Source organism: Gymnodraco acuticeps, unplaced genomic scaffold, assembly GCF_902827175.1.
Source record: "Gymnodraco acuticeps unplaced genomic scaffold, fGymAcu1.1, whole genome shotgun sequence".
In the NCBI taxonomy this organism is placed as follows: Eukaryota; Metazoa; Chordata; class Actinopteri; order Perciformes; family Bathydraconidae; genus Gymnodraco; species Gymnodraco acuticeps.
Window position 1 is genome coordinate 160,517 of NW_022989908.1, and position 17,765 is coordinate 178,281.

General features: G+C 42.4%; 1 protein-coding gene and 1 long non-coding RNA gene across 5 annotated transcripts; one reads left to right on the forward strand and one right to left on the reverse strand.

The window, feature by feature from the left end:
• The first annotated feature begins 5,375 nt into the window (after positions 1-5,375).
• On the forward strand, positions 5,376-7,901 carry LOC117540904. The gene is made up of 3 exons (XR_004568233.1): positions 5,376-5,490; positions 6,797-7,156; positions 7,336-7,901. It is a non-coding gene; the product is annotated as an uncharacterized LOC117540904 (long non-coding RNA).
• Positions 7,902-10,787: 2,886 nt separating this feature from the next.
• On the reverse strand, positions 10,788-13,634 carry LOC117540872 (DELTA-sagatoxin-Srs1a-like). Of its 4 annotated transcripts, none has more exons than XM_034207813.1 (5): positions 13,414-13,634; positions 13,108-13,322; positions 12,789-12,845; positions 11,698-11,842; positions 10,788-11,610 (listed from the first exon to the last, which is right to left on the reverse strand). In XM_034207813.1, the coding sequence occupies exons 4-5, from the start codon at positions 11,835-11,837 to the stop codon at positions 11,193-11,195; spliced, it is 558 nt and encodes a 185-aa protein (XP_034063704.1). In that variant the 5' UTR covers positions 11,838-11,842; positions 12,789-12,845; positions 13,108-13,322; positions 13,414-13,634; the 3' UTR covers positions 10,788-11,192. The 4 variants fall into 4 exon arrangements, with proteins under 4 accessions (XP_034063704.1, XP_034063695.1, XP_034063720.1 ...); XM_034207804.1 differs by having other exon boundaries at positions 11,698-11,853; XM_034207829.1 differs by lacking the exon at positions 13,108-13,322 and having other exon boundaries at positions 13,414-13,611.
• Positions 13,635-17,765: the final 4,131 nt, after the last annotated feature.

The following is a 17,765-nucleotide window of genomic DNA, read 5'->3' on the forward strand; positions in this document are numbered from 1 at the left end:
GCCGCCACGTAGTTTCAGAGCGCATCGAGTTTAAAATACCATCTATAAGCTGATGCTGACAGCCCCGCTCCTGCCGCCCACTTGTGGCAGACCACACTTCCACGCTCACCGGCAGGCACCGACTGGCTATTGGGAGGACCGGGAGGGTGTGTGTATGTGTGGCCCGAGCGAGCGAGAGAGAGACCTTACGTGCATTGTTGTTGTTAGCATCTGGTGCTAGCTAGCTGCGCTAACGGATATAAGGAGCTGTTGAAATGAAAACAGAGGAGCGACATTTCGCCACAACTGCGCCGAGCACTTGACTTTATGCAGGAAGCCAGACAGTGGGACATTGAACGAGAAGTCAGTACACTCAGCACGGATAGTGCGCGCAACATGATTGCAGCGTCCAGGCAGCTCCCGTTCGAGCATATGCCTTGAGTTGCACATAGCTCCAACGATCCATCACACACACACACACACACACACACACACACACACACACACACACACACACACACACACACACACACACACACACACACACACACACACACACACACACACACACACACACACACACACACCATTTGTATTGTATTATTGAATGAGAGAGGTTCCAGGTTGAATTGAGGCGAATATTTGTAATGTTCAGAGGTTGTTGTGTTTAATATTCATGAGAATATTTGTCATTGTTCAAATGATAATAAACATTAGCATAAAGCATATTTGTCCACTCATATGTTGATAAGAGTATTAAAAACTTGAAAAATATTCCTCTAAGGTACATTTAGAACAGATCAAAAATGTGCGATTAATTTGCGATTAATCGCGATTAACTATTTTAATCGACTGACAGCCCTATAACAAACACAATACGAAATACAGAGTGCCCTGTAACAGAGCACTCCGGGCTCCCCGCTCTACTGCCGTGCGATACAGATATCGGGACCAGCCAGTCAGAAACAGGGGGCATTTTGCATGAATAAACAACAGTATATATAGACATATTTGGGGCGGAGATGTGTGTCGGCTCTTCCATCCCATTTTACTCCTAAGCGAATCAGAGAGTCCGTGGGGAGGAGTTGGGTCGGCTGCTCACTCCCCTAGGTGTTCTTACTGGTTGGATTCACTTTGGGTCGGGCCCAATACAGCGAATGAGAGTTCTGGGAACAAGTATTTTTCTTCTGAACAGAGCGTGAGAGCCTCGGAAGTAAACAAGGACAGAGTCACTTTTTATCTTACACCTGCGTTCACTCCTTTACTTTCCCAAGGAATATTTCACACAAACTCTATTCTTTCCCATCAAACATTGTACACAGATATATTGGTACAATACTTCTGAACAGAGCGTGAGGACAGAGTCAATATTTATCTTCCACCTGACTTCACTCCTTTACTTTCCCAAGGAAGATTTCACACAAACTATTCCTTCCCAGACAATCAAACATTGTACACATATATATTGGTGCTTGAGATTATATTGGCCCCAGAAAGAACCTTGAACAGAATGTGTGTGTGCTGGTGGGAGGAGGTGTATGTGTGTGTGTGCTGGTATCTGGTTCAGTGAGTGTAGGTGAGCAAATAATATGTGTGTGTGCTGGTGGAAGGAGGTGTACGTGTGTGTAGCAGGGTATCTGGGTCATTGAGTGTAAGTGAGAAGGTTTATATAGGATTACTTTAAAACAGTCCCAAATAATACATGTTCACTTCAATACAGTTCAAGATAATACCTGTTTACTTTAATACAGTTTAGAACAATATCTGTTTACTTTAGTACATACTCAGACCACAGAAACCGACAGCAGAAACACCCCTTCTCTTATTCTGCATCAAGACAGCCTCGTTGAAACACCAACTAGCTTAATCGGAAATGTTCACCATGATATGTAGAAGACAGAGCTGTCAGCACTGAGGTCTCTGCAGTCGGTAAGAACACGTTTCTACTTTATTGAGGAAATATCTCTTACTGCTGCTTTCTGTCTCTCTCCTGTTGAACGTCTTATAGAGAACAGGCACCACATTAAACCAAGATAAGAGAACGAGTTGGAAAGATATTGACTCAGAAACGTTGTTCAAACACAAACTGTGCCTTTCTGTATGTAAGAAAGAAAACGAGCTCTGCCTAGTGTCTGAATCACATGAGAAACAAAGAGAAATGAAAATCATATTTAATGAACACTTTGTTATTACTAGAAATGCTAAAACGCCAAACATTTTACACATTAAGGGTGACATTTTCTGTTGGTGAATAAACAACTAGAAACTTGGATGTGTGCTTCGTGAGGGAAAGAGATTTCAGAGCCATGCGTGAAGGCCGAGACACTCCGACCGTGTAACAACAGCAGAAAGGACGACATCTGTTTTCTGCCAGAAACACAAACTGTCCTAATGTTGTGACTAACGTATTACTAGCTTCCCTTTTTTTGGTTTATTTATTTCCATGTCCTCCGGTTTAATCTGGTTTTGCTGCAGTTCCTAAACAAAGTGAAGTATGCACTGCGGTCAACTCAGCCGTTTCCGCGTTTGATTGGTCACACCAGCAGCTCTTCATTTTTGAGTGAGAAAAGCGTTAGCAAAATGTTCTTCACAATACTGATAATGTGGGACAGAGTATTTTAAGAGGATATGGTGGACACATGACATCAACACTAGATCCAGTGTGGAGGTTTTGAATTATGCTGGAACGTGGCATGTTTCCAGTGTGGTAAAGATATGTGTGTGTGTGTGTGTGTGTGTGTGTGTGTGTGTGTGTGTGTGTGTGTGTGTGTGTGTGTGTGTGTGTGTGTGTGTGTGTGTGTGTGTGTGTGTGTGTGTGTGTGTGTGTGTGTGTGTGCTCTCACAGGGAGAAGATGAATGGAGAGGCTTTCTCACAGTTGGCCTATTTGCATTTCCCTCCACTTTGCATGATCAGAGAGAACAAGGTTGACTGTTGATAGAGGCAGAGTTTCAACCGCTTTATTCAAGCTGGATTTTATCTTCAGAAAACACGTTGAGACACAGCAATATTAAAAACAATATTCTTGAAATCTGCATGAATGCAAAAGCTGTCCCTTTAACATCAGAAAGCACACATTCACTAGTATTAATATCATTATTGTTATTATTATTGTTATTATTCAGAGAGATTCTGAAACTAAACTGAAGGGATTCAGTTGGTCCAGTATTTCAGTCTGTTTTCTCTGGGGCCTCATTTATAAAGGGATATACGCTCAAAAGATGGCGTACGCCAGTTTCTACGCAATGTTTGCGATTTATAAAATACTAACTTGACGGGAAAATGTGCGGTCCTCCACGCAAACTCTAACCCATGCGTACGCACTAAGCACAACAACGGGAGAGACGAGAAACTGCGACACCATTGGCAGAAGGAAGAATGGAGAGAAATATGTGGAAATAATACCATCAATAAAATGTTACCTCTCATTTATCATATATGAAGAATTCATTTTCAAACATTGATTAAAGCCAATCTTAAAATGATTAAACACACGCCTGTTTGAGACTCCTCAGTGCACACAAACATAACTTGGAGAAATAAATAAATACGGATATGTTATTTAAAACCACCTCGAATATGTTGTGTTAATGTTATGAAATGTTTTCTCATAAATGATGCGGTTTTGCATTTCTATAGGTTGAGCATGGTTTTATATACTACCATGTTTAATCATGTTTTATGCCGTTTGCTAAGACTTGATAAGTCGCTCGTAAAACACAGGAGGTATGGAAGCTAAGAACACCATATGTGGTCAATTGTACAGCTAATATAACACAACACATTAGTTGTATTTCCTTTAACTGGAGGATATAGAGTTGCTGCGGGGGGGGGCAGGGGGGGTTGAGATGCACAGGCTGCAGTGGAGATGCTGCGCACAGCTGATCGACAGCTGGGACACAAACCACCAAATACTAAAACATAATTCAGATCCAGTCGTCATGACTCCACTCCGGAGGGATTCCCCGATCACTTCTTACAGTCTCTCATCAAGGGGGGGTCTCCTGTCCCCGGTGCAAACACACTGCCTGAGGAAGGCTATGTGTATTGTTTTTGTCATGAACCTTTTTCGGACCACTTATTTATTTATGTTGGTGACGATCCGACCTCCATGCTGCTCCTCTGGTTCAAACTGCATCCACCAAACAATATGATTTATCTCCACCTCCCCAAAATAACCAAAATCTGACACGGTGTGAGATGTCTTTTTTAGCTGTTCTGTCGTCATTTCCTGCTATCTTCTTCATGCAGTCAGTCAAAATGAATGAATGAATGAATGGGCGTTTCTTTGACTATTTATAGGCAAATATGGGCGTTACGTGAAGCCCGCAAAAGCTGCACCGCATTTCGAGTCGATTGTGATTTATAAAGGGAAACCGGCGTAGGAGGTGCTGTACGCACTTTCCTCGCCGGTACGCAATGTTTGGTGAATCGGAAAATGTCGGAACATTTCTCTAGCCTACCTATTTTTTGGATTTCTACCCACGTGAATCCTACGCACAGCGTTATAAATGAGGCCCCTGGTCTCAAAGCAAAAAGTATTTCCTGATTCAGTTCAAATTAAATATAATGTTGATATCTGGCGCCACCTAGTGTCAGACATGTGTTACTGTTCCTGGTGTCAGTCCTCTGTAGGGATGGGTATCGTTTGAAATTTATCGATTCCGATTTCGATTCCGGTTCTGCTTATCGATTCCGGTTCTTATCGATTCCCCGTTTCGATTCCAAAATTGTAAAATAAAGAGGTCAAACGTTTAGATAACAAAAATATATTTATTCTTAAAAGCTTTAACTGAAATTGTTACTAAAAAATATACATGCAATACAAATATATTGCACAATAGCTGTGCTTTATTTTAACTGAGCTATGCCTGTGGCAAGCTATTAACAGGCATTACACTTTGCCTTTTCTTTTTCTTTTTTAGTGTAGTGGAGCCTCACTTCAGAGTGTTTACCGCGACCTATCTTTGGTGTTATGAAGTGACTGAGCTCGTGAAATGTCTACGGGAGGGCGGGGGAGCATCGCTGCGGGGCAACTGTGGACCTCTGTCGCCTGTCAGCGCAATTGATATGATGCCGTTTTAAAAAAATGAAGGGCGGTGCCGGCCGTCAGCGTACCGAGCCGGCCGTCAACGGCCCGCTGACGACCGGCCGTTCTGTGATTCTCCAGGTCCGCCCTGTATTCCACCGGGTCACCGCAGCACCGCGGTGCAGACGGACCCGCTGGAATACAGGGTCTACCGCGTTTAGGAACCGTTAAGCAGAACCGAAATTGTGTATTTTGTATGGGTACCCGGTACCCGGCATTTTCTTATCGGTTCTCATCTGGAACCGAGTTTCGGTTCCCAACCCTAGTCCTCTGTGCAATAAGTCATGTGGTAAAGACAGACTGTGTGTGTGTGTGTGTGTGTGTGTGTGTGTGTGTGTGTGTGTGTGTGTGTGTGTGTCCTCTCACAGGGAGAAGATGATCTTCCTCATCCTGCTGCTCCTCTTCCTCACCCCCTGTGTCTCTGGTTAGTGTACTCCTTTATTTCCCACTTAGACACATTGAATATTATTGAAAAACCTTTTGTGTCTCGTTGTACCTTTTCCTAAAGAAGCATCTTAGAGCTCTTTGGTGTGGAACACTATTAGAGCAAGAAAAGAGGGTCTACACTGTGGAGGGGGATTCTGATTTATTTAGCTTTTTTAAATCAAAATGTCAAGAAGTGGAACTTTCAGTATATTCTCGAACAAAAGTAGTTTGTTACTGTAAGGGAAACTTCTGCAGCAATGGAGAGTCAGGACTCAGAGAGACACGAGGAGAGTTGGAGCTTTGATGTCAAACACTGATGTTTATTACAAGTCAACGGCCGGAGAATTAATATCACAAGTCACAGCAGCAAAAGGTTCTGACTGCACGGGTGGGTTGTCATGTCAATTCTGATCAGCCTCGCATCTTGGTAGACCTTTTAACTAGTTTACAGAGAGTCAAATCCACATATTGGGGATGGGCGTAAACATCTGCAGAAACAGGAGATGTCTCTCACATCTGTGGAGCTTAGAAAGCCAGCATTCTCACAGTCGTAAAACCCCCCTGTGCCCAACAGGTCAGGCCATAAAACCTAGTATCAACATACGACTGCATTAACACATTCCTTACGGGAGATTAGAAGCAGGGATGGTCGTAAATGTCAACACACAGAATAAGGTTAAATATCTTCGGAGTAAAGAAGAATTATTCTTTGACACTTAGGAGTAAGACAGAAATATTCCCTTACAGTTACCAGTAATTTATTCTTAAAAGTTCAATGTTTATTCTCAATAATTACACTTTTAAAGAGCTAAACTGTTTTTTCTGATACACGTTCCCAAATGCCTGGGGGCAACTTTGTTATAAATAAGAACACACTGTTAGCTTCAGTTTGACTCTTTAAAGCATAGCTGCAGTTTAAAGAGTCCCTCTGTGTCTCCTCCACAGGAACATAGCTGCAGTTTAAAGAGTCCCTCTGTGTCTCCTCCACAGGAACATAGCTACAGTTTAAAGAGTTCCTCTGTGTCTCCTCCACAGGAACATAGCTACAGTTTAAAGAGTCCCTCTGTGTCTCCTCCACAGGAACATAGCTGCAGTTTAAAGAGTCCCTCTGTGTCTCCTCTACAGGAATATAGCTGCAGTTTAAAAAGTCCCCTGTGTCTCCTCCACAGGAACATAGCTGCAGTTTAAAGAGTCCCTCTGTGTCTCTTCCACAGGAACATAGCTGCAGTTTAAAGAGTCCCTCTGTGTCTCCTCCACAGGAACATAACTGCAGTTTAAAGAGTCCCTCTGTGTCTCCTCCACAGGAACATTTGTAGTGAATGTGACTCAGACTTCCTATCAGGCAGAGGAGAACCAGGATATCACCCTGGAGTGGACCTTCAACACCAGAACAGACACTAACTTCAGCTCCATTTCTATCTACTGTGAGATGTCTACTGAGAGCAGACCCTACGTCCTGTTTCATCGATACAAAGGTGATGAACTCCCAGAGTCTCAGGATCCACAGTTTGCAGGACGAGTCCAGTGGGACAAAGACGTCCTCCCAGAAGGACGCCTCACACTTCATGTCTCCAGACTCAGGACCAGTGACTCTGGGTTTTATGTGTGTGCCATACGCACACCTGATGGGAGTAACTATAGCATATGCTGGCTCGACGTCACTGGTGAGTAGCCTCAGTAGAAGTGCTGTATTTAAATTATAACTTCACTTTTTTTTAAATATGCAGATGGTAGCTCTATGTGAAATGGTAAATTAATATGTAGGTCATTCAAAGATTGTATAATTGTATGAAAAGAGGTTTTCTCCATGTCCACATGATGTCACTAACTGTATTCTCCACAGCTGCTGCTCAACCAGAGAGCTGGAGAAACAACTGGATCAACGTTAGACTGACACTGCTTTGTTTTCTTGCTGTTGTTTTTGTTTCTTTTTCTTATTATTGCTTTTGTAATTTTTTCAATTCTTCTTTTGTTTCTATTTTTGTTTATTTTCTTGTTCCTATTTTTGTTTCTTCTTTTTGTACTGCATTATTTTTAATGCATATACATGACACTTAATAAATAAGACAGAAAAAAGAAAGAAAGAAGAATAGAAAATAGAAACACAGCCCAAATAATATTCAAGTGTCTTCATCCTCCGTCATGTTGTATGTTAAGACAGTATGCTCCAGGAAGTCTGAAAAGGTTTTCCAGCTAGTTTGTTTTGAAGGAAAACACGTATCCTTTCAAGAGCAAGGTAGAAAGTCATCCCTTTCAGCCGTTGAGAAAGTCCACAGGTTGATGGTGATAATATTCATTATGAGTTCAAATACTAATGTTACGTTTGCTATGAGTAAGTGTGTGTGTGTGTGTGTGTGTGTGTGTGTGTGTGTGTGTGTGTGTGTGTGTGTTTGTGTGTGTGTTTGTGTGTGTGTGTGTGGTCTAGCATTACTATACTTGTGGGGACCTCAATCTGTTTACATAGTCATGTGTGGGGACTGGCTTCCCTTATGGGGACAAATTTGAGGTCCCCATAAGGGGAATCATTAATTTTAGGGTGAAGACTTGGTTAGGGTTAGGGTAAGGGTAAGGTTAAAGTTAAGGATTAGGCATGTGTTGGTTATGGTTAAGGTTAGGATAAGTCTCCAGGAAATGCATGTAAGTCAATGTAATGTCCCCTGAAGTGATGTATACATGGTATGTGTGTGTGTGTGTGTGTGTGACAATACAATGTGGTGATGCAAATTGTTAAAACATGGTAGGATATGATAGTTTATTGTCCCTGACGAATACATTAATAATACATAATTAAATATATTTTAAATAATATTATTTGAATTAGGAAATAAACAATTAATACAATCAATAAAATAATATAAAAAGTAAATCAATAAAAATAAAAATAAATAATATAAAAGTAAATAAATAATATAAAAGTAAATAAATACAATAGTGATTTATTTGTATAAATAATATTTTATTTAATATTGATATTTATTTAAAAAGTAAACAATGAATACAAAGAAATACAGTTCTATTTATTTTTTAATTATATTTTAATTAATATAAATGTTGGTCCCACAGCAGGGACATTTGCAGTGTTAAAGTAATTAAAGATTAAAAAGCTAAATATACTGTCAGAGCAGACACGTGCTGTGTTTGATCTATAAGAGAGTATTGACATGGCGCCCTCTGGTGGCTAAACTCCACCACACCAGATGATGATAACTTAAGTCCACAGGTTGATGGTTACTTCCATGTGTGATTTTCACACTCAGAGCAGAACAAAATAACATCATCCGCGTACAAAGCTATTCTGTGTTCTACACCTCCTATATGTATTCCCGTTATAATGGCGTGTTGACGGATTGCCATCGCTAGTGGCTCAATGGCCGGTGTGAATAGGAGAGGAGAAAGGGGACTGCCGTGTTCCTCGCTTGAGTTTAACGGAAGACGACACAAGTCCATTTGTTAGGACTTCAGCTTGTGGGTTTAATGTATGTACATATTAAGCTGGCTCTTTTCTGCTGTAACACTGTACCCTCTGGGACGAATAAAGGGATTCTGATTCTGATAACATTTATTGTTAGTTAAAATACTGTGTGTGTGTGTGTGTGTGTGTGTGTGTGTGTGTGTGTGTGTGTGTGTGTGTGTGTGTGTGTGTGTGTGTGTGTGTGTGTGTGTGTGTGTGTGTGTGTGTGTGTGTGTGTGTGTGTGTGTGATGGTGATTCCTTTTATTCAATTTCTTTCAATTCCATATTATTTAAATATACTCACCTCTGGTTTTGGGGGATTTTTTTTATATCTTTTGGGGGATTTTTCTGAATTATTCAAATATTTTAGGATATTTTTAAGGGACTTTTTAAATGTATTTCTATGACTCTTTTTATCAAACATTATCAGATATTAATCTAATATTTTTGGAAAATGTTTTATTAATCTTTCCGGGTTATTTTCAGATTTATTCAAATACTTGCTACATGCTACATGCTATCATATAATGGACTTTTTACATGTATGTTTATCAGACTTTTTTCACATATTATCAGAATGTAGTCTAGTGGCAGAAGGGGGGACCTGACACGGACGGCCTGGAAAGGGCCAGTGGCTGAAGGGGGGACCTGACACGGACGGCCTGGAAAGGGCCAGTGGCTGAAGGGGGGACCTGACACGGACGGCCTGGGAAGGGCCAGTGGCAGAAGGGGGGACCTGACACGGACGGCCTGGGAAGGGCCAGTGGCTGAAGGGGGGACCTGACACGGACGGCCTGGAAAGGGCCAGTGGCAGAAGGGGGGACCTGACACGGACGGCCTGGGAAGGGCCAGTGACTGAAGGGGGGACCTGACACGGACGGCCTGGAAAGGGCCAGTGGCTGAAGGGGGGACCTCACACGGACGGCCTGGAAAGGGCCAGTGGCTGAGCGGGCGACCTCCCCCGGGAACAAAGATGATGAACCAACACAGAACAAAGGACACACACAGGACTTATCACAGACACAAGACACACTGGGGAGGGCATGCAAACAAAACACGGGTGTAGAAATTGAAAATAATCTGACAATAACACAAGCAGGAAACAAAGATACAGGAAGTAGAACAAGACAGGAGAAAATACATTTCAAAATAAGACAGGAAACAGAAATGACTTTAGGTTTGTGACATGTTCCTCGGTAAGCCAAACAAACAGTTTGTTCTAAATATAATTATTTAGATGTGCGGGTAATGTAGGTGTTTAAATAATTTTTGATACAGCATTGGAAGTAGGGCTGTGCATTCCTCTGAAAGTTGCATGAAGCCAAAATAGCCTCACTCTCGAGAACAGAAATACTTGGATCTTCCAGCAATCTTCCTCATCCATCGGCAAATAGAACATGCAGACCTGCGTTTTCCTGTAGTTTGGGGTAAACATTGATTATACTTCCAGGTCTTCCCCTGTGCTTCCATTGTTTTTGTTTATACAGATACAGGGCCCCAAAACACTTAGGCGCTGGGCCATAATAAGCTATATGATGGCCCGTGAAACACTTAATATAATTTGGTCATAAGTCAGAGAAAGGATGCTCAGTAGGTTTGTGTTGGTGTGCAAGAAAAGCACAGAGTAACATTTAGAAGTGGCTGAGCGGTGTTCAAGTGAGCATTGAGCCACTACGAGAACTGTAAGTGTCAGTCTGTAAGATTGAGCTAACTTTGTCTAAAAGGTGGTTCATGTGCATCATGTGCAGACCAATGGACTCCAAGCATTTTGTGAACTAAAGTATTAACAGGGAGCAGACAGAAGAAAAAGAACACTTCAGTTTTTACATTTTACATATTTATTTATTTAGTTTTATTAATCATATATGGAGCACAACAGATAAGAAAATAGACAACCTATTACTATTCTATCATATTTCTCATTAACAAGGGAATCATAACAAAGTGAAATTATTTAGATTTTCAAAGCATTTTCCCACAAATGTCAGACTTAATAAGTTGTGATATAATTGAACCCCGGTAAAAGTAATTGTACGTGTTCAAAGGTGTAGAGATACAAATAAAGAGAATAGTACAAGACGTTACAGGCTTTCAAGTCATGTGACTTTGTGTATCTGTGTAACACAGACGACCCAAAATGCAGCCGAGTACAAAGCAATTACTGATTTGATAACAAGAGCAAATGAAAACTCTGATTCCTTTAACCCTGATGATTCATTATTGAGAGCCACTGCTGACTCACTCAATTCTAGTTTTGGCTAACTTGCACCTTGATGACAGATTGGTAAGCATCTGACATTGTTCCCTTGATGGTTATGTTACCCCCCTCATAAGTGAGACTGGAGCCATCCGCTGTTTGTCTGCTAAACGTGGTTTGTTTGTCATAGTACATCTTTTGATAAAGACCATAATCACACTTTGTGCTCATATCAAAAACTCCCAATGCGTACCAGTTGTTGTACAGGCCGAAATCATAGGGCACAGAAAACATGACAGCTATTTTCCCAGCTGCCTGATTTTCATCCTTGTTCAGAAGATCGTAGGTAACGACGCCGACACATCCTGTAGCTGTGTCTGGAGTCTTGATGAACAGGGCTTTCCCAGAGGCTCCAGGGGCAACAGTCGGCGGTAAAGGTGTATCACAGTATCCACTATCAGTGTATATCCTGTTCATGGGGGGGGGGGCAGAACAACTTTGATTATCAGAGAATATTTAAGGAGAACTTATTTACTTGAAGAAAGATTTCAGACACCTTGGGTTGTCAAATGTGTAGATAGTACATTCATTCTCAATCTCAATGCCGCACTGTCGGTATGTTGGCATTAGGTCAGAAATGGTTGCTGCAGCTTCGATCACTGCACCAGCACCCTCGACTGCCGCAGGCGCCTCCATGATGGCTGTGCAAGACCTGTTCAGACACACAGAGCACAACACAGTCACATTCTCATTTCATTTCATTTGACAGGCAGTACCCTGCAAAAGCTGACCACTTCAAAATATCCCTTTAAAAGATGTGTTGTTAAACATCTCTTGATCCATACCCTTAAAATGAGAGACTATTGTTACGTTAGACTCTGCACAGCTCTCCCGTACACCATCAGCCAGATTAAGAGATGGATGTTATATTAAAACCTTTCCAGAGCCAGGAACAGATTTCATTTGAATTACACAAACGGTGAAAAAACATAGCATCATAGTAAACGGTGTATGTTGTGTTTCGTGTATCATCTCTGAAATAGCTTGAATCCACCTTGGCCATGACTTTGACACATGCTTTGCCTGGATGTATAAATGCTTTGGTGCTTAGGCATGTCAATGGACAGCATGGAGTGAAGTGCCACATCACATACTTGTTTGTGGGTGGAAATATCGAAATAGCAAAAAACAACTATTCACGCCCATGTGCAACTATACAGAGTTTTTTCAATACAAAACATATGAGTTATGTATTATATTGACATTAACACAAACAAGTGCCCTCACTCTTACCGATACACCGAGGGTGACATGACTCCAAGCACCAAGCAACATGAAGTAAACCAGAGGGTAATGTAAAATATATATATGACCTGAAGTAATACATTACATTGAACATTTTACATATATGTGTATTTTTGTATTAAGAGTTAATAAATAGGTGCGTTTTAAAATGCTAGATTTTAGAGTGTTAGGAACGTGACACATGCTTGAACTCAAAAGCACGACTTCGGACAAGATTACAAGATCAAAAAAGTATTTACTTCAAGAACAAACAAAGTACAACAACAATCAGTCTAAGAGGCAATACGTAAACTACAAAAACATAGAACTAAGTCAACTTGGCTGAGGCAAAATGCTACATACGGTTGGTTCTTGGCTTGGAACGCTGCTTCTTGCCGACACGAGAGAGACGAGGCCTATCTGCAAGAGTTAAGGGGACACAGGTGGCAACTATCAACAAGGGAAAGGTACGTTCAAAATAAAACAGGAGGTGCAATGACAGACAGTGCAAGACGAGACTTGAGTGACTGTAATTTAACAAGTGAACAATGAGACATGTTGACTAAACATAAACCTAAATCTAAACATGGACTATAAACTAAAAATGAATCCTATAATATAAACCTGATTAATAAATCAACAAACATGACAGGATGTTCCACAGAAAATAAAATACAAGTACCTCAAAATTGTACTTCCCACATCTGGGCCACAGGAAAACACTCTGTATTTAGAATGACGCGCAGCTGTCAGTTAGCTCGTCCCTGTTTCTGATTGGTTAGATGTTGCTAACCCCGCCCATTTCCTGTATCCGAGCTGAGAAACTCTCGGTTGATTCACCGAGATCCAAGTTGTTAGTGAAGCCAGAAAACTCAGAGATATCCAGGGTCTGTTGGACTGTGTGTTTGTAGAGTTTGTTAAACAGGAGACAAACACAAAGCAGCAGTGAGAGACATTTCAATCATAAAGTAGAAACATGTGTTCTTACCTTTTAACACGTGAGACTGCAGAGAGAGGGCTGTCTTCTGGATTTCATGTCTTACTATGTCCGGCGCAGTCCGGGAAAGACTGGAGGATTATTCATGAAATTCAGCTCGAGTTACAGTGCAGCTGATACAAGGCTCATAATGGGCGGAGCAGAGGAAGGAGACAACTCCCTTGATGGGAAGCATGCAGTCTCACTGGGAGAACACCTACTCCTACTCCTACTCCTACGCCCATCTCACTGTAGTCCAGTGGTTCTCAAAGTGGGGGGCGCGTCCCCCCAGGGGGGCGCAGAGGCATGACAGGGGGGGCACGAGAGACCAAGAGGAAAAATGGTTATTTAAAGAAAAATTATTGATTGAAAATAATATGATACAGTACTATTACGTTATTACGCTCTCTGTGTTTCATTAAAGCTCGGCTCTGTGTGTGGAACGAGCCATTTTTTGTGCGTGCGAGAGAGAGAGAGAGAGAGAGAGAGAGAGAGAGCGAGAGAGAGAGAGCGCACCGGTACCGGAGATCGTTGATGTGAGCTTCTGGTGCTAGCGAGCAACGCTAACGGATATAAGGAGTCTTTTCAACAACAAAGTGGAGGAGAGTCCTCTCCTGTCAGACTGAGAGACTCAGTGAGCTAAAGGACTCTCAGTGTTATCTCAGTGGGTCTCAAACGTTTTGGTCACCATTAATGTAAACAATTATTTCCAAGGCACACGTTTATATGATCATTATAGTTATAAAAAAATAAGAGAATACATTAAAAGCAGGTATGAAATACTATATGGCAGTAAAAAAAGAATAAAGTTTAAAAGGGGAGTGATTTGTAAAATATCCATAAAGAAATAGTAAATCTGTTTACAGTTCTGTTTCAAATGGGTGTTGGGAGATGTATCCATAGATCTCTTCATGTTGCTCTCAAAGTGCACCAGATTGATGCTTTTAACTTCAATATTTAAAAATCTTCCAAGGGGAGCATGCCCCCGAACCCCCCTATGTGAGGTCCACACACCACCTATAAAAATAGCACTTTACCCCTGCTTACACCTATATGCAGCCGTGAGCTGATTATCGAGCCTTCATTGTAACAGTTGCGGGTACGTATGCGTGGGGAATGTTGCAGTAGAAAATTCCACTGTAGCGCCCGGTACATTAATGTGAAACCCTAAATGTTTGAGCACCCTCTATGAAATGTCAAGCTACCCCACAGCACCCCCAAAAATAAATCTCTGGCGCCGCTACTGAGACTGACTATTTGTGTTGGGGGGGGCCCGACTTTTTTTTTTCTCCAAAGGGGGGGCCTGACAGAAAAAGTTTGAGAACCACTGTATATACTGTTGTATAATTTGAACCTTCTCAGAGACTCCATTTAGCCTCCTTTTTAAAGCCTCTCTCCTGGACACGAGAATAACGAACACAGCATAACACATGACACAGCAGGAAGTCTAGAGAGGAAGTTGGAAAACGTTTTTAACAGCACACATCCTACCGTTCGGCTACTCCCTATCCCCACACATGTTCAGCAAATGTGTGACCACAGTGCTTCAGCCACTTAGCGACCATGACATGAGAGTTTTCTTTTATCTGGACGACCTCATAGTCATGGCCAGGTCCAGGGAATAGGCAATGTTCCACACAGCCCAATTGATCCTACACCTAACCAAGTTGGGTTTTGCAGTCAATTGGAAGAAGAGCAATCCCATACCTCACCAGCAGGTGGAGTCCTCTACTGGACTCTATCAGGCACCAGCAGGTGGAGTATCTGGGGATTTTCCTGGCTCGGTAGGACAATCCACCCTTGGGGGTGGACGCGTTTGCACACGAGCCATGGCCAAGAAAGCTGCTCTATGCCTTTCCACCGCTGCGTCTCATACTCCCCCTCCTGGAGAGGGTGAAACGAGAACGATTGTCAGTCATCCTGGTAGCCCCAGGTCGCTGCTCGGCGCCGTTGTATGCAGAAGTGACACAGAGGATGGTGGGCCAGCCCTGGACGGTTCCTCAGGTCTGGGGGGCGTTGTCTCAGGAAGCAGGTGCAATAGGGGCGTTACCCACTCTGGGCCATCCTCTCCAGGCTTGGGCTGTCGGTCAGTAAGCTATATCTGACCCCCGCTGGACATAATGCACTTATGTTTTCCCATGCTCCTTAGGGACCTGGGAAACATGGTGCGCAGTAAGCCCCATACAGGGCTGGAGGGCAGGCGGGGAGAGCCTTCCCCACTATGGACCATGCACACTCTACACAAGGTAAGCGTGTGTGAGTGTGGGGGACATGGTGCACTTACGTTCTCCCCATGCTCCTTAGGGACCTGGGAAACGTAGTGCGCAGTGTATAGTCACTTGGGCTGGCACCTGCAGGGTGGAGCTATGGGCTTATTCCGACCAGTTAGGCTCTACCCAGCCAAGTAAGCTGCGGCCCGACTTCTCCACGGTCACAACCGGATGATGGGAAGTTGGGGTGCGGTGGCTGTTAACCACTAGCTATATAAGCACAGGTGGAGCCCTATACCTAGGGGCCCTGGCTTTCCTATGCCGCTCGCTGAAGAGGGTGAAGGATGACAATCAGCAGGTGTAGCTGCTTAATATGCACGCACATTCAGGTAGGCTCGCCCTGAGTGGCCGGCTACGTTTATACAACTTCAGTGTGTGAACGCTTGCGTATCATTGATGAGAGTAGTACCCATAGAGTCCAGTAGAGGGCTCCGCCTGTGCTTATATACCTAGGGTTACACTACGTAACCCCCCGTTCTCTTGCAGTTAATTATTGTGGGTTGGATCCCAACACCTGCAGTCATCATGTTGATGTGTCCTTGGGGAAGATAAAAAATAACCAACGTTTCCGTGTGATGCATCCCCCACATGCCGATCGAGTTAGATAGCAGAACCGTTGTTCCGTATAACTGTCAGTTGTCCAATCATCTAATGAATAGCCAACTGTATTTTCTCTTTGAAGACAAACACATCACAGTTGCTCTTACAATACGGAGCTCCTGACCATCCCTTCACATGCTGATAACCTTTTTTAGTTATTTTTTCATAGTGTATTGGATTGTTATAAGTCATGAGTCATACAGATAGCTGCTTTTCTGGTAAATAAACTTTTACTGATTTACTGGCACCAGCAATGTGATTTTATATTGGGTTAAGGAATAGTTTCTGTTGCTGGAATGGGTCAGACCTTTGTTGCTGTGAATTAGCAGATATTGATATTGAGTCTTGTTCATTATGATCAGACTCGAATAGTTGCAGTTTTCAGAGGACAATAAGGGCCCAGACCTTAAACAGAAATAATTTACAATATAATATACAATATATTTTACCAATCTTAAATTAAAGAGTTAATGTACTGTCCAGAAACATATAGAGCCCAGAAAACATCTAACATGTATTAACCCTAAAACTGATTTAACCCTCACTACTAAATGGTCCTGAACGAGCCATGAATCAACTCACAGAGGGGTGCATTTTGTTGTGGTGGTTTATTTTGGTGTTGGGCAGCGTTTGTCATTGTATAGTTTATTATTGTGTGATCCATATGGGTTAGTTGTGCTGGGTCACTAATAGACAGCCCTCCCAGCTAGACATTTTTGGTTCTTAAAAATATTCTGAGAATGTTACCATTCACTGTTCTAGGAATGTTTTCAGCGAGAAGTTTTCTTTTGGTTCCCAGAATGTTCTTCTGAAAGGTAGGATAACGTTCTCTAAAGACATTCTTGAAATGCTTGGTAATAACCTTTTTTAAATGTTTTTGATAAAATTGTTATAACATTATGCCCTACTATTCTTAAAACGGTTTCAGCTGCAAGTTAGATTTGTTTATGTTGCCAGAATGTTATTATTTTAGAGAAGGATAACGTGCTTTATTGTTCCGATTTATCAGAAGTCTTTTATTATTGTACTGGAGGGGACCCAGAATCAGACTCGGAATCAGCTGGTGAAAGTAACATTTGTTTTTTAGAAAAGGGGAGCTGGGAGTGGAGGTTGGTTATGGCGGCAGTGGGAAACAGTTGTTCCAGGGTGGAGAGGCCTGGCTGGTCTTGGGAGTGTGGAAGGCCTTGGATTCCTCCTGGGAGAGACTGAGGCTGCAGTCGAATAGTCCATTTATCTTAGGAACCTTCCTAACGGAGTGAAATGACCCGGAAGTCCCTCAGTGGCAGCCATGATAAGTGCTGTTCGAATTCTCTAGATGAAAGGAAAGGAGGTTTCAAACTTCCTTTATAACCTCCTTTAGCTTAGGAACCACTGGACCTCCCTAACCGAAAGGAGAGGAGAAAATGCTGCCCCACAATGCATTGCAGACGCAGCATTTGACGTCACACAACAGTCGGCCGTTCACGGACACAAACGATTATGACCGAGAAATGA